Raw genomic sequence first — 26404 nt, forward strand, 5'->3', positions numbered from 1 at the left:
CAAACCTGTGGGGAAAGAAAATTACAGCATAGTAGAAAAATGGTTAGGAGCCATACCATCATGGTTTATGATCTCATCAGAGCATAAACACTAATGAAAGTTGACTTAGTCAGTATTTAGGTGAAAGATCTTTAAGGAAACCACCAAGACTACAGCAGGAAGTGGTGCTGATGACTTCGTAGGTGGCGTTCTTCTTTCACAGGTCACTATTTAATCTATGATCTGTATGATCACAGAGACATTGTTCTGTGGAAGATGCTGATTTACAGACAAGATGCAAAACCAAGATCCTGACTACATGAAGTTATTTCAAGATCATATTAGACTTTATGTGCAAAGTAAACTTACGTGCAAAGTCTGCATTCCTGGTTAAATCCCAAAATCAGCCCTTCACCAGGCTATTTCCTCTTTGCCAGTTCTTGTCCTTTCTTTGTGTAGGGTAAGTAATTAAACCAGTATTAGAAATATAATGCCAGGCTCATAGTTTGATCTATAGCCCACTCAAGTTGTTTTCCACTGGAAGTCTTTCCATAGACTTCAATAACCTTTAGAGCACAGAGTCCTTAACTTAGAATTTGGTCTAACATAATTTGAGGGGTCAATATTATTGTTCAGCCAATGGTACCTCTGCCTTTCAAACTGTTGGCCTTCAGAAAGAGGTGGTCATAGATAAAACATTGACTCAATTTAGTCCAGGTCTTCACTCTCTCTTCCAGCATCTCTATGCTGTACTGATATTGCATTTGCTCCATAAACAATGACACAAACCTTATTTATAACTGGTGGTAAAACTTTATTATTCAAGTTTAGATGTAACAGACATCTTTGCTGCCTGAAGATTGTTTGCATAAGAAATACACCAAGAACATGTTTGTGAGTAGAAATGAACATGCACTATGAAAACCAAACCAAACCAAACCAAAACAAAATGAAACAAAAAACACATCATGTGTTGTAAGGACAAAACAATAAGAGCCAAATCAGCGCTATATGCTTAGAGAGTGTTTGTTTAGCAATATGAAATCATTCCTTTTTTTCTGCTGGTGAATTTTGCTGTAAGTTAAATTTACAATGACATTTTGAGATGTTTCCTTTCCCCCCCATCCTCTTCCTGGATAGGGGCTCAGAGACCACAGTGATGGGAAACAGTATGAAAACTTGAATATTATACAATATGTGGCAGCTGCTGCAATGTCTATTCTAAGCATTTTAGCTTAACTTACCAAATGCATTTATTTCATGGTAAACAAAGTTTTTGGGAGGAATTCTATTTTTTTAGCCTCCTGATAAGAGGTAAATCATATAACCAGTTATATAAGGTATATGAATATTATGTAGCACCTCAGCAACTGTCAATTTTTGAGAGCTTATGAATCTAATCAATATCTACAAGAAGGAGGAAAATCCCATTCTCTGATGGTAACAATCTATACAAATTATTCCACTTGGCCCACTACTCACCTGTACATATTCAGTTATTCCACATAGTCAAATTTCTGCATATGGAAATTATGGAAATGGTGTGACTTCCAATGTTCTATCTATATAGTGAGTAGGTTGACAAGTCTATTTGCTGACACCTGCCAAAAGTAACTATCTCTACTGGAACAAAGAAAAACATATTCACCTTTCCTGGTTCTATAGAACTAAACTTCTATTATCTTTGGCTTTTATTCTGACTGGTATTATAAAGAAACATGCTAAGTGAGCCAAGAAAAAAATCAATACAGAAGCAAAAGGAAGAAGCAAAAAACCAGAACGATATTTTGATGGACATCAGAGGCTTGGAGGCAAAACAGGTGCTAGGCCATATCCTCTGGCACCAAATCCAGGTATTACCCAACTAAGTAACATTTTTCCGTCAGAAAATTTGTTGGTGAGCTTGTCTCTAACCTTTCTACCCACTTGCAGTTGCCAAATCAGGTCACCCCATTTCATGGCCTTTACATTTTACCGTTATATTTTTGTTTAGTGCTGCTTTTTCTTTATCATTACACATCCAGCTCTTTTTGTCAACTCTGAAAACTTCCTGGATGAGATAGAATTCATCTTATCTCCATATTCCCTTTCCTAATGGCGAAGCACCTCATACTGCACCTTATTTTCAGGCAGAAGAGTGGGCACACCATCTCCAACTTCCCTTGGCAATCTTTTAGTATACTGAGCATGAGATACTCATGAAGATTTAATGGGAGATTTTCACAAGTAAAACAAGTAGTTAGATATCAAATCCCTATTGAAAACCAATTAGAGTTAGGTGCCTAAGTACCATGTACTCTTTGGAACATCTCCTTTGTTTTTATTGATCTACTGGGTAGCACTCAAGAAGTGACACCTTGAAATCAGTACAATTTGCAAGGGATACTCTAGCACAGAGTTAGGCTACATAGAGTTAATTTGATTAGCTAGAAATATTGAGATTCTTAAATAAAGAGCAATGGTCCTTCTCAGGGATTTTAAAAGCAAACAGAATGAATGTATGCTTTCAAAAGGCACTCTGTTTTAGGGATCCAACCTATAATAGGTTTTCAGACACGATAAGTACTCCTAATTGATTAAAATAGGATGAACGAGTCTTGACTTTACATGTCACAGGAATAAGCACAACTGACACTTTTGAAAATGTAGAACTTGATGTTTCAGAGCTGTAAACTGATGTGTATTAAAATGCATTATGCATAATAATTAACATCAAATGCTATCACGCTTCAATCTATGAGCTGATATCAAATCTTTCGTATCTCTTTTTATAAACTGGTTAGAACCAAGTCTCAGAAGTGGAAGTTTCAGAACATCTCAATATGTCATGGCAAGAGCAACAGGTACATTTTACAAATTTCCTTTGTACACTATAGTACAACATTAACATTCAGAACTCTATCCTGCTCTTTACACTTACAAGCTTGTATCCCTCCTTATTTCCAGACTTTGATATGTGTATTTTCCCCTACCGGCCTCTGCTTTTAGTTCAGCAAGTGGTGTAATGACATAAAGGTTTGTGCACAAGTCTTTATGACAAACATGTACATTAGGGAATATTTTGCCAGGAAGATGCAGCTTTCGTAGCCACAGGAATTGCAAAGACATTAGTATCCCAACACAGTACCTGTGATGATTACCTTGAGGCAGCCACTTCTGAAGCCAGCAGTTGCTGCTAGTAAAGTGTAACGAATTTCTGGAGGAATCTGATTAGGACACACACCGGACCCTGACATACAAGAAGAGGACAAGCTATCTCAGTTCCCTCAGAACAAAAAACAAAAGAACGGAGCTATTGTTGGGGAACAATAATAAACACAACCAGTCACTTTCTGGCACTGGTATCAAGCAGGAGATTCATCTAGAAACAGAGGAGGAGGAATGTGACCCAATATCCTTTGCCAACCTGGAACTCTATGAAGGGTTATAGATCTCAACTGTGAATGGGCTGAATGGGATTTTCCATACACTGATCACCAGTGACCATGCCAGTTGTGAAAGAAACTAGGTGGAAGCAGGAAGGAATGTTAGCCTGATGCTAAAACAATAGCCTGTTTGTGCCTAACAAATCAGAGGGGTTGTTCAATAACATTTCATCTGTGGGAAAATGTAACACCTAAAATACTGCCAAGGTCAGTGAGACCTTTGGTGATCAGCTGTGTAAGTGCTTCTCATGCATGATGACATTTCTTCTTGCAGTCTGCTTTAATTTAGGCACATTTTTCAAGAGACTATCAAAGTGCTATATGTTTAGGCCTGTTCCTCCCTGGTTTAAACTTCTGTCAAATGCTTTCAGACATTTCCCATCACCCTCGCCCCTCTTTCATTTTCCAGCTTCCTAGCTCTACCTGGTCTCATAAGTGCACCAATTTCTAGAGGGGGAGAATGCTCAGATTTGTGTAAGTTAAATGCAAGGACCCTTTTTTATAGGATGCTTTAACTTCAATTACATGACAATTTGAGATAGGTGGCATATAAATGAGATCAGAATAGGACCCTTTATATATAATCTTAAATGAAGGACTTAGTCCCGAGATACTTTCTTATAGAACATTTTTAAAAATAAAATGCACAAATGGAGAAATAGAAGACAACATAATATCAGAATGATATTTTAAACTTCATTCGCTGCAACATTCATGAACCAGTTGACCTAAACCTGCCATCTGACCTCAAGGAACTAAGACCCTGCACTGCGAAAGAAACAAACCCAAACAAAACAAAAAAGCAACTGCGTAATATTGTAAAAATGGAGTGCAATGCTACTACAGAATGCAATAAAAACATCAATGCTGCATAGTCCAACAGCACTTATCAAAATAATTTCTGAAATGTTTCTTCTGAAACACAGACAAAGCAATAAAAAGAGGATATATGTTTATCATTTTAAGCATAACAATGTGAGTTAAGAGCTTAAGAATACAAAAGTACTTGGAATGAATAGTGCTACCCTTTTTTTCCTAAGTAGGCATAAAAAATATTTTCATTTCCTTCTTGTTTTTCCATACCATTAATATCAACAAATTTCATTCATTTCATGTTATCGTTTACAACTTTAATGCACACACACAAAAAAAAGAGATACCTACTGCAATAGAAATAGTTGCTTCATTACCTTGTTTGCTACATTTGCAAATGTAAACAGCGAGGCAGAGCCAGAACTGACTCTAATGCATGATGGAATATCTTTGTTGCATACGTACACTGTAGAAAATAATTATTCAATATGTCAGGCACCATTATTTGAAATGTAATACATTAATATTTACTAGAAAAATAAGATTTTTTCTATTTGTTCTCCCAACTTCTTTAATGAAATAAGTTAATCTGACAGTGCATCCAGTAGCTTGTAATATCTTCTACATCCCCATGGCAAAATAATAAACTACTGGTTGGGACACTATTATGAAAATGATTAAAGTCAGTTCTTTACACCCTCATAGCAAGCATGGAGGCTTGTCTAACAGCACCTTTAACCAATTATTTAATATTTAGTTATTTAGCCCTATTTCCCTGAGCAGTTATGCTGAGGAGCTTTCCCTTCATGGATAGTTTTTACAAAGCTTTAAGTATTAAAAGTTATTGTGACGACATTTAATGCTACTTAGCGAAAGCTGGTATAAGTCTATTGAAGGGATTGACTGGTATGTATAACAACATTACATTTGTGGAGAAGTAACCCTAAACTCCAAAGTTTAGAAAGAAGAGTTAATCAGAAAAAAAATGAAATACAGCAGGTTACCTTGTTCTATGCAAATTAACCCCATTGTGGCTCTTGTATTAGAGATAATTCATTTGAACATTATCTTTTCTTAGATGACAATGTGCCAGAAAAATTGTAGTGTTAAAATGGTAGCTAAAAAATTGGTTGAGTCTTAAATCTGGATGAAATCACTGCCAAAGCATTGAGGACAAAGTGACTAAGGCATGTTTTAAGGCAGAAATTAGTCCAAATTAAAAATATTTAAATGATTTCTGAACACTTGTATATTTAATACATCTATTTCCTATATACAGTGTGCATATGTTCACTATACTCCTGCAGCAGTATATACATACACACATCTTTGCATTCTAGCTAGTTATGTCTCTTACACAAAGGTATTAGCTGTCTGGAAATACAAGATTCCCAGTGATTGATATTTGTCCTGATTCACTGCATTCTGGATAGTTTGGTGGGCCATGTCCCAAATGATTATCCCTTTCCCCATCCAGCCACCATCCAATTCATTGTTTCCTTCTTGGCAACCCACAAAGGAAGGAAGAAAGGAAGGAAGGAAAGAAGGAAGGGTTTTTATATTGGATAAGGCATGCTCTCTATATGAAGTGCTTTATAGATCTTCACAAGACATTACAAGCTATTGAATTCCCATCAAGGAAACCTATTTCTGTTTAATTGTGCTAAGTGCTAAGGTTTTACTCTTTAGGTTTTCCATTCTTTTCAGCTTGTGCATTGTTCCTATGTAGGCCCCTCTGGATGTGAGTTGTGAAGTCATACTTGTCCGTGCAAAGATACTGGCATATGCTGCACTGGAAAGGTCCACTGTCACCATGGCAACTCATATGCAAAGCATACATCACTTCATCCAGAAAGACAATGCCACAGTGCACACACTTGGTTGAAAGTTCATCTTGAGTACTTCTATCGACTTTCTCTATTTTTACTACATTCAAGGGACCTTCATTTTTTACATTTGGTGGTGCCTTACTTTTCTCCTTGGAGGCACCATTTGCAGTTGGCCCAGGTCTGGAATGCTTTATCGCCAAATCAAGAGGAATGTCATTGTCTGATCCGACAGCTGAAAAATGAGGAGGCAGATTAAAGGTGGGATAAGGCACATAGTTTTGGCAAGGATTTGGTAGGCCAGGCACATGACTCAAGTAGTGTGGATTCCCAGGAACGGACAGCTTATATTTACTCCAGAATCTCAGCCAATCAGCTTCACTCTGAAAGTCATTGTGTACAAATGGAAGTCCAAAAAGTGGGTACTGGTATTTTTCAATAGGGCTTCCTGGTGGTGAGTAATTTGGGTGCTTTGCAGGTCTCATGTATTTTTCTATTGGGCTGCCCCTCTCTGAGCTTGCTTTCCCTTCCGATATTGATGAACTGTTTCCTGGGTCTCCAGTACTTTCCTGAGGACTTTTTATGTGAATGTGCAAAGGTTGCATCCTTTTGTGAATATCCAGAGTTTGGCTGACCAATATCGGCTGATGAGCAGAATGGCTTTTAGTCAATGAACCCTGGGCCTCATATTTACTCAGGCTGGGAAGCTGAATTTCTCTCTGGTGACCTTCGCTTAAATGATCCTCTGACCTCCTTTCTAATGGGCTTCCATTGACTTGTTCTTCACTGCTACCCCTCTGCTGTTTGTTTAGCTGGTCAGCCTGAAGTGCCTCTGGGTTAAGGCGCTTTCTCGTCCGTCTCCTAATGATCTGTTCACCATTGTTCTGCTTAATGATGTTTAAAGGCCTGGGAGTCTGCATAGAACACATACATAATAAATAAAAGAAAAACATTAGGCAAGTCTCAGTGACAGTATTCATGCAAATTTAAATTGTACTCCAGTTAAGAGATGGTTTAAGGGAGAGTCGTAGGAAATCTTATTTATTCCATACAAAGGGTCAACTAACATCAGACTCCTGCTTTTAAAAGTAAAACCATCAACTGATACCCAATTTTCACATGTTAAATTAAAACCCACCATCTCATATGAGTTAATACATAATACCTAATCACTTAAAAAGTCATTAAGTATCAAACCCTGTAAAAAGTTGACTGTTCTGAACTTTCACTGATGAAAAGAACATGAAAATCTTTTTATTATTATTCTGGTTGTTGTTGTTGTATAAGACCTAGGTTGGAGAGAAAAAGATGAAAGAACCTGAGGAAGGGGGGAACCATGAGGAAGAAGGCAGTGCAGAGGAGGCATGGAGTTCAGAAGGAGAATATTAGTAATCTGTTTGTCATCTCCCCCAAAGATATGGGGCAAACAAAGACAAAGAAGGCCTGTGAGATGAGCCCTGAAACTTCTTTTGTGTGGAGACGAGAAGGAGAGTGGAAGGGATAGCAGCCAGGTCTCTCTGTCAGTTCTCCCCACAGGAAAGCTACAACATATGAATGAAATACAGTGCTATAATACTGGTATGTGTTGCTCTCTTGGGCAGACATTAAAGGAGAGAAAAAATGCCTAAAAGTAATTTCAGTTGGGAGTGTTGGCAGTTAAGGTTCATCTTGTCCAAATGTACACATAATCCTATGGTGGATGGAGGCCAAAGGAGTGCCCCATGCTCTGTCCTACTTATATGTTTATTTGGAAATGTTCTCTTTAACATTGTGTTAAACCGTTGATTAAATTCTGGACTCGATATTCTGAACCATTTGTGCCACACGTGAGACATTATGATTTATTTATATTCATAACTTTGAATTAACATAAAAATGTCTGGTATTGAAAGAGAATTCATTTTAGTATTTTTACAGTGTTATTTTCTATCTTAACTTGCCATCTTATTCTCCTCTTTCACCCCATGCTTTCCCTAAGGTCAGCTTATTCTCATGCTTAATTGCATCTTAGCTGTAGCCACTACTTGTCAAGCTTTTACTTTCTATTAAAAATCTAAATCAGAAGAAATATAAACTTTGATTTAGATTTTTTAATAAGTAAAACTTGAACTTGTTGGAACTGCAGCAAATGAAACAGTTACCTCAGTGGGACAGCATAAGTCTGTACTGGGGCAAAAATTCATTCAGGAGAAAATTAGAGTATTTTGTCAAAAAATGCAAATGAACCACCTAATTTGTATTATTAATAAATTAATATGCATACAGACTTTTCAGAAGAATCTTTAGGGTATTTTCTCATCATAAGACAATCATAAGGATGTGTCATACTGATATGTTCAATGCTGTTGAGTTTGTTATATATAACTTAGATATTTTCCTAGCTTTACAGATTTTTTATCTTGTTTTGGGGGAATACCCCAAAGCCAATTTTAACTCCTTGTATTACTGATATAGGGCCTGATCCTGTCTGTAATTAACACACGAGACTTTATTTATGTGAATAAACTGGTTGGCAGATTCTGGCCTTTAAAGTTATGCATTAAGTAGAGTTTAAATATATGGGTCTGAGACGCCAAATAATTGAGCATCTGAATGATTCAACTCATCTGCTTAGTTTCCAACCGAGACTCAGTTGTTATAGAAATGCATCACATTGATGCTTACTGAAAAATGGCAAATACTTTATTTTTAAAATGTATTAAATTGTCAGATACATTATTGCATCTCACATGTTATATAAATTAATATTAGTATATGGATATGGGAATTATTTGACTAGCTCACTAAATGTGGGCAAATAACCCCAAATATGTGAGTAATTATTTTTAAAATGTTTCAGAAAATTCACTGAAAAAAAGATCAAGTCAAGTTATTTGACCCTTTAGCTATGATGTAAAGTCAGTGTGATCTGCCCAAGGCCAAAAAAGCAGTCGGATACCAAAATGCACATTCTGGAGCATCTTCTGTATGCAATTAGAACCAAGGTAGGGAACAGGGGATAGAAATACAGCACAATTCAGGATGGAAGCCAAAGGTAGTCATATTTCAAGCTGTGACTATTCAGCCACCAGAGGGAGCCCACAAGAACCACTGAGAGAGAAGCCATGTATATTCTTGACTGTTCCAGATATTCTTTATCCCACAAATTAGGCAGCTCCAGTAGGACTGGCCAACCTGCAGAGTGGCATGGGCAGCCTCTCTATGGCATGCAGGAGACCAGGGACAGGACAGGCAACACACTATCAGGTGGGGCAGGAAGCAGAAAGCAGAGCAGCGGATCAGATAGGGAAGGGGATTGGAGTGGCACTTAGAGAGGGTATGGCACTAATTTGTGGCCTGCCAAAAAGGCTGGCCCCCACTGAGCTAAAGTATGCACCTAGATGGCCCTGAGCTAGGGTTGCCAACTCTGTTTGAATCTATTCTGGGAGGTTTCCAGAATGCCAACATTCCCCCAACACACAACATGAACATGCCTGTGTTTATCAGTTATGGATTACGGTGCAAAGACTTTACATCATGAAAGCAAGTGCACATTATTATTACATTTTAAAAACCCACTGGACTACTGTATAAATTGGATTCAACATTTAATATTTATTTTAATGAATGACGTATCATTTATCTCCCAGATCACTCTCACCGGTCTTCTGGAGATTTATATCTAATTCTTGGAGACTCCAGGGCAATCCTTGAGGGTCGGCAACCCTACCCTGAACATGTATTCCAATCTCATGGTTAGGCCTTCCAGACAGAGATCTATGGGGCATGGACCCACTTCTGATTTGTGTCTGAGCTATTCATGTTGCCTAATTCGCTGGCTAAGGAGTGTACAGAAGGTAAATCAATACAGCTTATCTCTCAGGGGTTCCCATGGGGTTGCTCCAGAGGCCAAATTGACATCACTTTAGAATAGAAACATTATAAAATAGACACAAACTTTTCTACACTTGCAAATCTACATAGCTTATGTATGCGTTCCACTGCCTGCAGTGTTTATGAAGAGCTAGAAACAGTTTTCTTAAATTTGAAAATTAATTATAAAAATTGTAAACTTATTGTATATATATGTAGACTGGGGATTATTGGGGAGATTGCAGATTTTCAGTTTGGGGAGAATGTATAAGGTTTTCATTTGAGTAATCAAAGGTATCATAGTTGTCAGTGTGAATCAGAGTGGGAGCCACTACAAAATAAACATTCACCCTTCATTCACATGCACCGGTATCTGAGAGATCATATCTATTTCTTATAGCTTAGTGAGAGCTATTCAAAGCCCACTGACTTTTTAATAATCACTGGAGATTTAAAGAGCAAGCATCAAATCAAAGCTTAGTCATAGAGTGCCCAGTCTTACAAGCGTCTGATATCTGAGTAATTTTACTCAGATATGTACTGTCATTTCATTTAACAAGATTACTTACATATATGATAAAATTTATTCTCATGAATAAATATTTATATTATTTAACAATCCAAATGATATTGTAACAATTACGAAACCAGTAACAATTACAAAATAATTTGCAACTTCTATTCTGTATGAACACATTGATACTGAAATTTACGTTTCACTTATCAAATATAGGTCAGGTGATACTGGATTTTACTTATAATGTTTTAAAAAGTGTCTCAAAAGAGTTATTCCTTCATTACTTATTTTTCTTAAAAGACTTGAATTTACATTGAATTTACTAGCTATAAGATCATGTCAGAGTGGAAGTATAATTAAATTCTTGGCCTTTGATTCACAAAATTTCTACTAACATCTTTAATGTCAGTGTCCACTGAACACAAGCTTAGTGCTATACTTGAACAGTGGAGCTAAAATTATTTCCACTGACTACATGGTAATAAAATAAATGTTTTATAACATACTAGCAATTAGCATTGTTGGCAATATAGAGTTTTATAAGGATTGTTCCAATGCTCTGTGAGGTCTTTATGAGGGGATTTTTTTTTTTAATTTAAACTGATTCTTTTAGGTGGGATCAATTCACTACATTGAATTTATAGCCATGACAAAATGCCAAAGGGTACATTAAAAAAAAAAAAAAGTAGTTGAAACATATTTCCAAAAGTGGGATATTCTTAAAGAAAACATTAAAATACTCAGATCAGTTTCCTCCTTAAAATATATTGAGCACATTGACAAGGAAAGAATGAAAAGAAAAAGTCTTCCAAAGAGAATGTTGCTTTCATCGAGTTCCAAACAAGATGCTAGTGACAGCTTAAGAATTGCATAATGTCAGCCTGATGTTATTTGTTTGGGTTATTCTGGAGTTAAAAATTGTTTACTTAACCCCAAATGATAGCACTTAGCAGTTACATTTGGCATTTTTGACTGGTGTCAGTCAGCCTGCCATTAGAATATTGAAGTATTTTTCATTTTTATGAAAAGAGATGTAATAGCATTTGATTAAACACAACTGTTGATTAAACACAACTGAACCCCCAAACATGGGCTTGGGGGTAAAAATAAAGAAATACTTTAGTGACTTAGGAGACTTAGTCTCTTTCTCATAAATGGCTTATAACCAGATCCAATTTGGTTTTGGATCCATTTAGATATCCCTGAAATCTAACTTGTTTAGGATATTACCCATGATATTACCAAGGAGATAGGATATTACCCAGGATAATGATCCAATTTGACTGGGTTGAGGTATACAATAGACAAAGGCAGAAACAAAAGGCTCTAAAACCTTAGTGGCACTTCAAAACAACCAACAGGAAACACTGTTTCTCACTTTCTGTGCGAGTGTTCCTTATCATCAGGATATTGGGCAAAAGATGGGTAGTGCTGCTGCAATTTTTTAAAAATTAAATATTGTCAAGCAAGCTGGAGTGCTATATGATCATCTATTAAGATCAGATCCTTCCAGACACAAATAGGTGTCTCCCCAAATCAAACTGAATCTCAATGGCGCTTTGGTAGGAATCAGACCCAGTTTCTGAGCATGCCCAAGTGTAAGCAACTATGGCAATCTGCAGTTAAAAATGGAGGCAGCACCTGAACTTGGGTGTTTACTAAGTTTTGTGGCTTGTGGAATAGGACCAAACAGAATCACTCTTAAGAACCTAAATTCTCCCCAAATCTTGTTTAGACACTGCTGATACCAAACTGGATCTGGCCTGAAGCTTAAGTTTCATTTGGTACATTTAGGTTCCTAAGCATCCAGAAAGGCATCTTTATACACCTACAACTTAGGTGTTACAAGGTCTGAAAATCAGATGCCTGACCCCAGCAAGGTGATTCAAGGTAAAAGAGTTAACAAAACTAACCCTAAAACCAGACCTCCTCAGTTCACTGGCTTAAAATTAGCCTGTCATTTGCTCTCTCCTAGCCCCACGATTCTTGAATTCTTGGCTACACAGTAACTTAACTCCAACAGAGGAAGTAGAGGGTCACAGCTTTTACAAGTTTCTACTCAGACTATTTTATCTTGGGAGGTAAAAGAATTGGGATTGAATCCTCAGAGGCCAAGGTGAGAATTGAGTCAGGTCTTGCAGTTCCTAGGCAAGTGTTCAATCACTTAATTATTACATGATGGGAAGGCAGAAGGTACCATTATCATGACCCTTACTCCATATGTATAAATGAAAGAGATCATGATTGCCAGGATTTGTGATAGACTCAATGCTATTGATATTCATGAGAGGCATGATATGAGCAAGCCTTCTGGACTGTAATCCTCTGGGAATACAGGTATCTATAGGCACTGTTCCACATTGTATGTGGATAATGACAGAGCTTGGGCCTAGCTTCTCAGACTGGGCTGCTGATTTGCATGTGCAGAAGACTAAGGTTAGGTGTTTAGGGATGCCTCTACATGTGCACTTAACTGAGCAGTAGACTAATTTACTGTGCAGTAAAGTATCACCATCTACATGTGTGCAACAATTGGGCCTCTGTAGACTAATTTACAGCACTGTCAAACAGTCCCGTCAGACGCAGGTAATATCTGACAGTGGAGTAAATTACTGTGCTTAAACGCACATGCAGACAGTAATGTTAGGATTAGTTTACTCCAGCTCAAATTGCCCCAGAGTTTATTCAGCAGCATTAATTGCACATGTAGACGCACTCTAAGTCTCCCAAACAGGTATTAATAGGTTTTGTAACAGATGTGTTCTGGATCACTTCTTTGGACTTTGTCACCTTAGTTTTCAGATTCTCAGAGAGGGCATCTATATATGCTATTAGCACAGAGCAATAAACTCTGGTGCATACTGTATCTGAGTTTATTGCTCCTGGGTGTCACGTTTGAACAAGTGCCTGGGACCACAGCAGATTGAGCCAGGTCAGAGCAGCCCCAGCTGGTAGGGAGCACAGGGGCTCAGCCAGCCCGCCCAGCACTGATTCAACCCAGCTCAACATGTTGCAGAGGGGCTGGCTGGGGCCCCTGTACTGAAGCACCCTCATGCCCCAGCCAGCCCCGTCAGCATTTACACATGCATTTCTGTGCACTAAAGAACTCCGTCATAGGATAATACTTGTAGTTATTAATACTAGCCCGTGGCAGAGTTAATTAGTTTGTGTGGCCTAATAGGGATGCACGTGTAGATGTTGAGATTTTACCGTGGAAATAATTAGTCAGCTCCGCAGTAAATGTCTCGTTCAGATGCACCCAGTAAGTACCATTTTAGTCACAAAAAGAGCCTCTCTGTATTTTACAAAGGGGCCTATGTCTCATTCAAAAATGGGATGTAGGCTCCAAAATCACTTTTTGACACTTATGCACAGCTTGGGATTCCTTTCCTCCTGCGGTGGAATAATATCACCCCAGGGCATGTGCGCTGAACACAAAAAAGCAGAAGGATAAGTAATCTTCAGCTCTGCCTTTGAAGCTGGCCCACTGCATGTTAAGCATGCTCAGTAAGCTAGCGTGGGTTGTGCTGAATTCAAACCATGCATATGTGCCAAAAACTGCAATTATGTGGCTACATACTAGGCACTTCAGCATGTGAACAGGAAGTAGGATTTGGTCCTTAGTCCCATTTGAAATTTTTGCTCTCTGAGCAATAAAGTTACATTTTGCTGAGCTTTGTATGCTGCCTTAGCACAACTCCAAACTGTGCCTTGTTTTCACTGTCTGTAGAACAAGAATCCTTACTTACCTCGCAGGGATGTTGTAAAGATTAATTGCCATAGTTAATGGATCAAATCCTGATTACCTGACTCTCCCAAGAGTTTCTATTTCAACTTAGTGGGTATAAGATCTGACCCTTGGGATCCATCGTATAAAACTGTGAGCACTTTGGCCCCAAACCAGAAAGCCACTCAAGCAAGCATGGCTTTGCTGGATCAGGGCCACAGTGTTGATCGCCTTTCAGGATCGAGCCCAGTGCTGGTAAGAGGAAATACACCCCACTGTTGGTAATACTGTTATTACTTACATGGCGCCCAGTTCAGTGAGACACTGAAACTTGAAGTCTTGAAAAGTACAAAGTGCCTTCAATTAACCAGCTTAATTGAAAGTCAAAAGCTCTTGGTACTTTGCAGTAAGTCATAAATGCTACACAGAACTCGCTTTTCCGTGTAAAAAAAAATTAAAAAATACACCTTCAGAAATTCATTATAAATACGAAAGGTTGGTGGGGAGAAAGAAGAAAAATATACTTGTATGGGAAAAGGGCATTTTTTTATACTGAATCTCTAATTTTATGAACTGCTGTTACTGATTCCTACCAAAATGAGAATATTTACATTTGGGGAATGTCATTACAACATACTGTATTCCTTTAAATGAAATTCCCAGAAAATAAACCAGTTTCCCTCATTTTGCATCAAAATAATTAAATACATCACTGGTGATCTCAAACATGTCTCCCCACAGCATCCCAGCTTGTTTCATAATGAATCACATCTGATCCCAAAGTGACCATACTAAAAAAACCCAGTTAGGAAATTAACTGCAGGCCAGGGAGTGGTGCTAATCACACAACCAGACAGGACTACGGCTGCCCAGCTTCAGCTTAGCTATATAACCCTTTTTCCCTGAACAAACTAGTAAGTTCTTCCTACCGAGTGAAGCTTCTGGTAGAGGCCACACGCATTGCATACATATCCACCATTTGCATTCTTTCGCCAGAGAGAGGTCTTTGTGGTCAGGCAATTGGCACAAAAAACACCCGAGCCTCTACGTCTCTGAAACAGGGAGGGAAAAAAAAAAAACAGGTCAGAGGTGAGTCACATGATCTGTGGAGTTAGGACAAATCAACACAGGAGTTTTGTCTGTAGACTGGCAACAATGACAGTATAAAACCACACTGCCCATAATGAGGTCAGGTTCAATTGTGCTTAATAGGCACCACTGATTTTCATTATAATTAACCCTAGAGTGATGGATGAGGTGTGCGAAACACCAAAGCCTTTTCAGAATAACAGCTTTAACTTTTTGAACTTTAGGTTTTGTGCCTTTAATGACGGTTTCTAAACAGTGAATTCTGAAATACGCTCTTTAGAAACTGACAGCGAGCACTCGGCAAAGTTTTCCTGTTTTGTTCACTGTACTTCTACAGCAAGTTATTTCTTTTTGGTTTGCTCTATTTTAAAACATGATCAGTAAAAACAAGGCTAAAGGCACCGTTTCTAATTAATTCCAGTTTCTATCTACCTCATACTAATTCCTGTAACAGAGCTTATACTTCATTAACAGAATGCACAACTTTCAATTCGTCTTTTCCACTTAACTCTACGAGCTGCATAAACTACTATGCATTTCCCACAGCCCACTGAGAAGCAGGAGTAACCTCTGCCAAGCAAATAAAAGTACAGTATTCCTAATGAGACCTCTTTTGAACTTCATCTGAAACCCAGACAACATAGTCTCATCAATGGATTGATTTATTTATTTTATTTTCATCAGGCAAAGAAAGGCATAGCACAGCTCTCCCAAATACAAATTGATTTTTAACCAGACTGAGCTGTGCATTCATCAGCTTTAATAATGATCCAAGAATATTAGAAGTAGACACGTTTATGAGTATTGCTCGTTAAATTCTTTCTATGGAGTAATGATTTCATTATACTTCTCATTTAAACAAAAGTCAGGCTGTGTCTGCGGGCACAAATAATAATAAGCAGGAAATGGAATTCTTTTATTGAAAAAACTATGAATTTCAACTCTGCTCTCTTTCTGTAAAGGAAAGTATTCCAGAACAAATCTTTTTCAACTCAGATAAGAATAAGCTAGTATAGTAGGAGAACAGTCTGGGTGAAAACTAATTTCATTATAAATTAAAAATTACTAACACTATAAGTCAAAATTTCAAGGTTTCATAAAATTTAAGTAATGTATTTAACTTTAGTCCATACTGTAGGAGAGTAGTATTCATGCCAAAAAAATACAATGGTTATAATTGTACTCTGATACATTTCAAATGGAAAGCTTTCTGCAGACATAATTTTGGCTTCAAGACTGGAACACTTTCTTGGCATTGAAAGGGCATTTGATTCATCGGGTGTTTCACAATGTATCACTAAAAAGACCTGGTGAGCAGCCAGTTCCCTATAGGGTAATTTTTCCATCCAGATGCAAGTGCTATCAGAGGCCCTCGTCAGCTAAACTAATTATGATCTTGCATTTGCTGATGCCTGCTCACTCTAACGTTCGACATCCTCCATTAATCATCAATACAAGGAAAATGAATGAAACGTAAAGAAATGAGGCCTGGTAAGATGCACAGCCATAAAAATCTCAAATGAGTGCAATAATTTAACAAGATTGGGGAAATGTTTTTAGTGAGCACAAAGTCAGGCTAACAATTGCCCTTTTAAAAAAGAACACGATTTCATTAGTATAGCAGGTTGCATTGCTTTGAAGTGATATAATAAAATCTAGATTGTCATCAAGATAATCTCTCTCTCACCTTCTTACACCAACCCCCATAATCATAATTAGGAATATAGTACATTTTTTCTCTATCTGGATGACACCAGCACCAACAGTGAACGACGGCCTTCAGCAAATGCCTAACTTGTATAAATGCATTTATTAAATAAAATTCAAGTTGGAATGAATATTCATCTAACAAATACATAACCAAAATTTCTCATGATTTTGTGGCTACCCAGCCAAGACATCCTTGCAAAACGTCACCTGGCTGCTGAAATATTTTCCTCAGAGCATAATAAAAGCTTCACTAAACTAAACCCAATTTCATCCCTGTGAAGGGTTAGGTATTTCCAAATGGAAATGACTTTATATGGCAAGGATTCAGACTCAGTTGCAGAACTACTCCCTTCCATTTCTATTTTTTGTCTTTCAACCGAAGAGTTTCTGGTGTGGTACGTTTAAGAGGGTGGAGTCTTCTCTGAGTAAGTCTTTCCACTCTTTTATGGCTGTGCGCTTAATGCTTGTATGTAGAAAAATGTTCTTTACTAAATCATGGAGGACTTTAAATAATATATATTATTAGAACACAAGATAAACTAGATCTAGGCCATCTTTTCACATGTATGAGATGGTGGAACAGAGTGCCGACAGCACCCTGTGTCAATCGCACTTCAATTTGTTGTTCAAATTGATGATTTACCTATAGCAGAGCATTACTAAAAAGACTAATAGTTCATTTGAATAAAGAAGGAAGGTCCTATTGAGAATGCACAAGAATTGCAACTCAATGAATTGCGACATACTGGTTCATTTAGAATAAATCATAAAAACTAAATAAAGCAGAATCACATCAACTATGTCAGTGCTTACTTGATATATATATATAATTTTACTATCTATACACACACACACACAACACACAGTTGATGTGATTCTGCTTTATTTAGTTTTTATGACTTATTCTCTCCCACTCTCTCTATATATGGATATATGTATGTTGAGATTTCCAGAGTAATGCAAGAGATTCATCTGCATGCCTTGTATGAAAATTAATACAACATGTGAATGTATATCTCACATACTGCTCTGCAAACCCAACTACTGCCATCATTTCACTTAAGTTCTTGATAGGTTACTATTATATCACATGAGGTCATTGACAGATAATGATGAAGTATCAGAGGCGATACTTTTTCCACCTGAGGATCCCTGTGTGTTATACCAACGTTAATCAATTTACCCTCACAATAACCCTGTAAAGCAAGTAAGTATTATTATTCCAATTTTTAAAATATATTGTGTGAATTAAGGCAAAAAGACTTAAATGGATTTATTTGAGGTCACACAGAAAGACTGTGGCAGACTCAGTCTCAAAATGTCTGATTCCCAGTTCTCTATATAACCACAGTGCAGACGTCATCTCAAAATATAACCAAGGTACCATGTTCATGAGTGTAAGAAATTAAGGTGACTATTTTTATAGGCCTGAATTTGCTTACCTAGAAGCAACATTGCTATGTTGCTTTTCTTCTCCCCAAAAAATCAGTCTTTTAATAAAATACTAAATTTACTCTTATTTTTTTCCCTATAAATGTTGTTGAATCCATAAGCTTTCTTAAGGCTAACATCCAGAAAATATTATCAACATATTTTAATTTGTAAAAGTTTTTAACCTACTTTACAAACCTATTTGTACTTTACAGATAGACCTACTTTGGTGTTAGTTAGTAATTATGAGAGACAACTGCAAAATAATAATAATAGACAGATGTAAGCAAGATTTACTTAACTGGTACTATGATGACTGCCTCTTAGTAAAGACCATAGAAAAAATATAATAAGAAAGATATTTTTCTATGGTCTTTACTAAGAGGTAGTCATCATAGTACCAATTAAGTAAATCTTGCTTACATCTGTCTACTCGGCAAAGAATATGCACAAATACGTAAGGCCCTTTACTCCAATAAAATGTAAGCATTAAGACTAAGTTTAAACTTAAGTGCTTTACTGGAAATGGGTTCTTCTAGTAATTAACATAAATTTGTTGCAGGGCTTTTTGCCTTTTGTTTGCAAGAACACACACTATCATATCCAGAATATTTGCACAAAAATACATTGATATAACATAATAAGAGGATAAGAACCACAGATAAAAGGGTCTAAAGTCTCTGATCAATGCCACTAACACTAATTGGAGTTATCCATATAAATTTCCTGTACATCCTTGGGAGAATAAGCCAAAGAGATTTAAATAACTAAAATATGTTTCTATGAAGTCAATCTTTAATCATCTGGATCCTTATAACCACTATATTATAATCACAAATCCTGAAGGGGCCACTATAGTTAAGAGTCTGTCTCTGTTTCCATTCCAATTCTTAGATTTGGGTGTTTAATATCATGGCTGTCTCAAGTCACATTGGGCTGAAACTTGGCATACAATTTTGTCAGCCCAGATGTACCTTTTTGTACTGAAAACTTTATTCAAATTAGTTCAGCTGTTTATAATTTGGAGATTGGCCAAAAATGAAAAAAAAACAAAACAAGAAAAAACACCATCAGGTTTTCTGATACATTTTTGAAAATCTGCGGCCAAAGGCACTTAGCTTGGCTAGGGAGAGGTTGTAGAAGGAGCCTTACAGTTAGCAGAGCAGCAAGGCATCCAGCAAATTTATTGTATTTTATAAAATTAAACAATAAAAGTTTGTAATTAGTTACTAAACATGCATAGTAGATCTCTCTTCTAACCGTTTTCTCTCAAATCAGAACCATACTGAAACCATGTAATTGCATAACAGTCCTTGATATGCAGAGTATTTACTTACATTTTTTATGGTTTCATATCTTGACCGTTTCAAATTGAATCAGCCTGAAACTTAGTATACATGTTGCTAAGCCTGAATGCCCCCAAAATGTTTTTTAAACTCCTTAAGCCATTATTCAGTTTCTAGTATTTTATTTAAAACAGAGCTTATTATCAGTGATTTTTAATAAGTAGAAACTCACCCCATCACAACATGCATTCCCTAGGCATGTTTTCAGGATCAGATCCTTCTTTTGAAAAGAATTATATATATATAATTTCTCTGAAAAGAAATATATCTATATCTATATCTATATATATATAGTACTTCCTAATAAAAAATATGGCATCTAGTACACTTTACCTGATTAAAGCTTTGCAACTGGAAGGGGCACTATGCTTTATATTTTTAAACAAATATAACCCAAATGGCAGTTATTTCCATGTGACCTGGCAAAAGAAAATATATATCATAACAACATAGCTAAAAATCCTGCTTAAGAACTAGCTAGATTAAGCAAGGGTGCTGACAATATTTTGGTGCCAAAGACATCCTGCTTTCAAATCTAATGCCAGAGGATGCTTTTAAAAACTTGAAAACACTCCACAGGCAGCGGCCAAACATTTATTCTTACATCACACCTCTTGGTTCTCGGACACTACAAAACTTGTCTTTTTTGATGATTACTTTCCACTTCCTAATGACATAACAATGGTAGCAAGTGGGCTTCTTTGACATCTCAGGCTTTTCTATTCTGCTGTTAGTGAAACACACAGGAGTTGTGGTTTTGGAACACAAGGTACACAGAAATCAACAATATTGCCGCAGAATGAGTAGAGAAGTAGGGCTGGAGGGGACCTCGTTTAACCCCCTGCCTTAGGCAGGAAGGCTCCCATACTGGCATCAAACCTGCAATCATAGTATTATTAGCACCACAATAATCAACTGAGTTAAACAGTCATGAATGCCTATCTGACCTATTTCTCAAGACAGCATGAAATACATCAGGTAATATCAGCATGCATACATAATCAAAAGATAAAGCTGAATATTGGCTCTGGATGGTTCTTTCATAAGGTATGGACAATCACTTGAAAAGGGAAGGTGGGAACTCTCTATGCCTTTGGACTCTGAGGAGATAACTAGTTGTAAGAAGCTTGACTGACCTATGATTATCCTTCTTTGATCTTAGAGCAAAGAAGGGTAACACAACAAACTGCACAGCTTTTTAGGGAAGAACATGTGTGGACTGATCAAAATATGAGGAATCTGATGTTCCAATTTCAAGTCATTCAGCTCGTTCAATTTATAAGTTGTTTTTCCCCCCAAGTGAAGTCTCTTTCATTCAAGACACTAAATCTAATTAAGACTTGAATCCTGAGCAGCAGTGTTGATTTTGATTCCTGGGCTACATGCCCTTCTATTTCGCTTACAGAGTAGAATTGGAATTAGCTCTAATATATTTTAGCTGAATACTCGGCCCACAGCTTTACAAAGTTTTCTGAATGTGCTTAATCAACACTTGCATCCCCTCCCTGCAAAAAAATCAGAAGATAATTTTTCAAAGAGAGAAGACCCTAAAGCAGTATCTTGAAATGGAAAAATGTCAACCTTAGTTACCAATTATTGGTTGCCTTCCCAAATCAATGTCAAGTGGCGATCAAATACTCCTCAAATATGTAATCTCTTTTCTTAGAACAAAACATTAGACTGATATATTGTGAAGTTGTGCGTTTTGGGGGGCGGGGGGGCGGGAATTCTAAGAGAAAGTTAATATTTCATACATATTTTGTATACAAATTATTAGAAATAATGATATAACAACTTCTTACTTTTCATAATATCTACTGTACTGCCAACTGCCACTTTTAACAACATCAAAACTTTTTAGGAAAAAGCAAAACTCAACTGAAGTATACAGAAATATTACAAATTAAAAAAAATATTAGGTCAGCCTTTCAAAATTCTAGTCTCTAAGTCCTCACTGAAAGGAAATATTTTGATGCATGAGTAAAACCAGTCATGTTTTTTCACCAGCAAAAGAAGCAAATGAGTAAATGTTGTCTGTGAGCTGGTTATATTATGTTTTGCAAGGCGTTTCTAGATATAACGACACTTTATTAATTGAAAAAATTGCAGCCACTCCTTTTTCTTATTAAAGAATGCACACACACACACACACACACACACACACACACACACACACACACACACAGATTGCTTTCGGACTAGGATTTTGTTCCTGTTCTAACTAGAGAGCATTTGCCATGGAAATAAACTAACAAAATAAATACACAATAAAAGATGGGTTCTAGCTTCACCCATACCAATTCCCTACCCTCTGTTTATTGTTTTCCTTGCCAAGATACAACTAGTCTAGAGCTGCAGGCTGGAAGATGCACAGCATCAGTCAATTAGAATCAAAGCTTCACCATCAGGAAACGATCATTATTTAATCACCTCCTAAGAGCGATCTATGGCTACACTATTGCATAAATAATCGTAACAACACACTTTGTGATACACAAAACTTGCATTTTAATTGTTTTCCCATTTAGGTATTAATCTGCAAAATTCTGTAGTTTGTAGTATATCCCCCTGTCACTGCAATCAGAGATATATTACAATTCCCTAGTTTTGCCCAAGATATACAGTGTTGTAACAGAACATATGTTCTTTTGTTCAGTAGATGTGTACATATATTTTAAGCATATGTGAGTGCAGTGCCTAACACAATGTGACTGAAATTCCCTCACTGGGGCCTGTAAGTATAACTATAATTGCAACAGTAATGACAGTATTTCTATTGATAAGAAATGAGAAGTACTTTCAATTTGAAAGATGTTTGGACGGCCTAGAGGGAGAGTGAACAGATTAATTTATGGCTAAAAAGAATTCTCACTTTAAACAAAAGCAGTCTCTTAACAGTGTCATTAACTGGATTTCAAACTCTGATCCTGCAAGCTGCTGACCATCCCTAAATATCTTTGAGTCCACTAAAATACAACTATTTAAAGTACGATATGGAATTGCTCCTGCTATATTTTGCCACATTCTTTGCCACTAGGGTACAGTCCTCTATGTCAGCTAATGTAAATTGAATTTTTAAAAGTTTAATAACACTAATAAAAAAAAATCATAACCTGGATCCCTGAATTTCCTTAACAATAATGATGTCATTTTGTAATAACTGAAATCTATTCATGAGGAAAAAAAATCCTTTTTCAATAACTCACCCGAGTCAATTACACAGGAAAGTACTGTAATAGGCTGTCCTCCATCAAATAGCTCACGTACATGACTTCCTTTTCAATTACCAACTTGTCTGCATTGCCATCTGTAAAAACGAACACATACCTTGTGCTGCCAGTTTCTGCTCTTGCACTTCCATTAGTGGAACTGGCTGCAGCTGCTCCAGAAGAAAGCACTGATTGTCTTTGTTTTCCCAAAGTGTAGTTCTATTTTCATCCCCATCGTGCACATATCAACGCAAGGTAACACACTGTCTCTGCCAGAGTACTCACACAAGGAGTGAGTCCTGTTAAATTCGTGTTCCTTATTTTCTTCACTGCAGTGTAACATACCAGAGCAGAACTACCCACAAGTATCTCACAGTCTCTCCACCACATCTATATCACTAGCACCAAAGTAAATTTTATCAGTAGTTCAGAAACTGTTGTTAAAAAAAAAACCTATATATTTTGGCTAGGCATTTTCACACATTTTAAAATTGACACAAACAGAATATTGAAATCGTTTTTAAAGGAATGCTTTAAAGGACCAATAGATAATAAAAGAAATGTATGTTGCAAGATAAATAGTATTCCAAGTGTAAAATATCCAGTAGGTTAGAATAGGATACATAAGGAATAAAGTGTGAGTGACTGGAAATGTATATATATACTCTTTGCGTCTTAGCACCAATTAAAGCCCATAAACCTCTCCCCACTAATGATTTGCTGAAACAGAATCATGCAACAATTTCTTTTTCTGAACGGCTGCCTAAGAACCAGGCTTTGGTTGACACAGACTATTGCTCCTTTTCAGACAAAAAAAGGTTGGCTGTTGCAGCATGAAACTACTACCTAAACAAAATCTACAAAAAATGCACATCCTATTTTTCTTAATTTCATAAATTGAAAAACACCAAATAAATTAAAAACCAAATTAAGCAGTGACTAAGTTGTTTCTGAACAGTAGCTGAATAAAACACGCTCATCAGAATTATTCCTAGAAATACGGAAGAGAGACCATGAAAACTGGAAATGCTTCTAACTCTAACTTCTTTTGGCATAAGGCCAAAGTATTCAAAGTTGGGTGTCTAGGAATCTAAATCAATAACTAGACACTTATGTATAGAACTGACTTTCTTAGATGCATAGCTTTCTCCAACCTTTTATTTAGGTGCATAAAAATGGAAATTGATACCTAATTTTACACTGCAGTATTTGAGAATTTGTGCTTAAGAATGTATGCCAAGTTCCTTTAATGTGTTTGTCTCTTATGAAATAATTATATCTGGCAAATGAACCCATGCAAGTGGAAGAAAAATATGGCCTTATTTCTTTAAATATCCCCTAAAATTAAAGCAGTAGAAGCCAGCAGACATTTGCAGAGCTCAGCTAAGAACCGATGTCTAAATTCACATGCGATAGTCATTGAAGGTCCCAATCCTGCAAAAGTGCTAATCTGCAGCAAGAGTTTCACATGCAAAGCTGTTGGAGTCCCTGCCTCTCGGCTACTGCTGTCTGAATCCTACTTTCATTGAAATCAGAGGGGTAAAAGTAAATTTTAAGGGAGGAAAAAAAAAACCCAAGACATTTTAAAACACTGCCTCACCTTATTAAAGTTCTTCTGATCTCCGTTTATAGAAAAATGGATCAGAGAGCCAGCAGCTGAAAGTAGGAACTCTCATTTGTCAGTTTCTGCTGAAAGCTGCCAAACCCAGAGATGGAAAAGCTCCTAACGAGTAAAAAATTTCAAAAGTGACTTAGAAGCCTAATTCCAATTGCCTTTTATGGGACTTAGCTTTCAGTTATACACTTTCCAAAACATTATCCTTTCTTTGTAAATTAAATACCAAATATTTATAATTTTACTTTCTGAAAAGGTTACCTAAAGTGCCCCTTTATAGCTGACCCTGTTTTTTAAAGGCAAGAATTCTTGTGGGTGATATCTTTTATTGAACTAACTGTGAAGTTGGTATAGACATAAGCAAGCTTTTGAATATCATAGTACCCTTCCATAGGCCTATTTTTAAATGAATGCTTTAAGATAGCAAGGAAGACTTGGAATATACACAAAAACCTGTTTGGTGTCCACTTCCCATTAAAACACAATAGGAGTGATTTGTTTACCTGCCCTTTGTTCCTTCTAAAAGCTATACTCTTCCATCCAACATGTTTAATTTTAAAGTGTTTAATTTCTTTCTATCAAAAACCACCACAACAAAAGCCTTGCAATAAGCAATTCTACCACATACACTTCTAGAGGAGTTGAAGGACTCATATCTTCAGGTTTTATGTCTCACACATGAATGGCTCATATTAGGACATGACCCAAAGCTCAGCGAAGTCAACAGGAGTCTGACCATTAATTTTGACACTTTGCAGACCTTGTTAAGTGTTTTTGCTACAGTAGTTTCCATTAAAAAAAAATTTGCCAACCAATACCACATGATTACCAGTTATTTCCTATTGTAAGCCTAGGGAGGAACTGTGGTATCCCAGTTACCACGGTGTGGTAAATATTAAAAAGTAATGGTCTTTTATAGTGGCCATTTTCATCTAATCCAATTCATGTCAAATGCATCAAGATAATAAGGCATTATGGCACAGACATATCTTAGTGATTACATTAAGAATGACCATCTCTACTACATCCAGGGATCCTCATTTTTGGCAAAAGAAAATATTTTTCTCTCGTTGGATTCTTTGTTTGTTTGTTTACACAATAAGGTTTGACCAGTACACTTATACTCCTTTAGATTAATCTAAAGAAATAATAGCAGATATCCTGAAATAAATGAGTCACATTGGTTGGTAAAAGAGTACACTAGTGATAATTTCTGTTATATTTTTTACAATCATGCCAATTTTATATACATTAAATTTGCCTTTTTTTAACTTGAACTTTGTTTAAAGGATTTTTTCTTCTTGAGTTTAGTCTTAAAAGTAAAATCTATAAAAATTCTAGAACCAGATGATGATTGGAATTCATTTCCACTCCATCTTTGAATCAATAGAAAAACATGGCTGCTATTTTTTTACAAGTGATTTTTTTCCCCTCTATGTTCAATAAAAAAATCATTTGAGAAAAATTAGGAAAAGATTAATAAACTATAAAATACAAGTTTTATATCAACTACGGGGTCCATCTATGTTTCATATTAAATTCTATATGCCTTCAGTTTTCTTGCATATTTGAATTAATTTAGGGACTTCTGTCTCTTAAAAAACAGAAATAAGACAATAAGGTAAAATGATAATTTCCTACATTTTGGAGATTATCACTATAAGTAAAGTATCATACACTGCAAATATCCCTTCCATAAACAACCCAAGACTTTGAAACAAATGAAGAAATGGTGAAGACAAGACTGAGGGTGGATTTGGTAACAGTATTTAAATACTTGAAGGGTAATTATGAAGACGATAGAGGCAGGATTTTCTCTGTGGTGGTAGGACTTGCAGCAATGGTCTCAAACTGAAGCAAAGAAA

The 26404-nt window shown here is 36.5% G+C and overlaps 1 protein-coding gene across 6 annotated transcripts in view; it reads right to left on the reverse strand.

Moving 5' to 3' along the window:
* Window positions 1-775: 775 nt before the first annotated feature.
* Window positions 776-26404, reverse strand: part of TRPS1 (transcriptional repressor GATA binding 1) — a 277268-nt gene continuing 251639 nt past the window's right edge. For 5 of the 6 annotated variants that reach the window (XM_025197225.1, XM_006018076.3, XM_025197223.1 and 2 more), the window contains 2 exons: window positions 15069-15191; window positions 776-6957 (listed from right to left, as the gene is read on the reverse strand). In XM_025197225.1, the coding sequence (XP_025053010.1) occupies window positions 5896-6957; window positions 15069-15191 (1185 nt within the window). In that variant the 3' untranslated portion in view covers window positions 776-5895. The remainder of the gene's footprint in view (window positions 6958-15068; window positions 15192-26404) is intronic. The other variant, XM_025197226.1, reaches the window with a different exon arrangement.

Source organism: Alligator sinensis, unplaced genomic scaffold (assembly GCF_000455745.1).
Source record: "Alligator sinensis unplaced genomic scaffold, ASM45574v1 scaffold112_1, whole genome shotgun sequence".
Taxonomy (NCBI): Eukaryota; Metazoa; Chordata; order Crocodylia; family Alligatoridae; genus Alligator; species Alligator sinensis.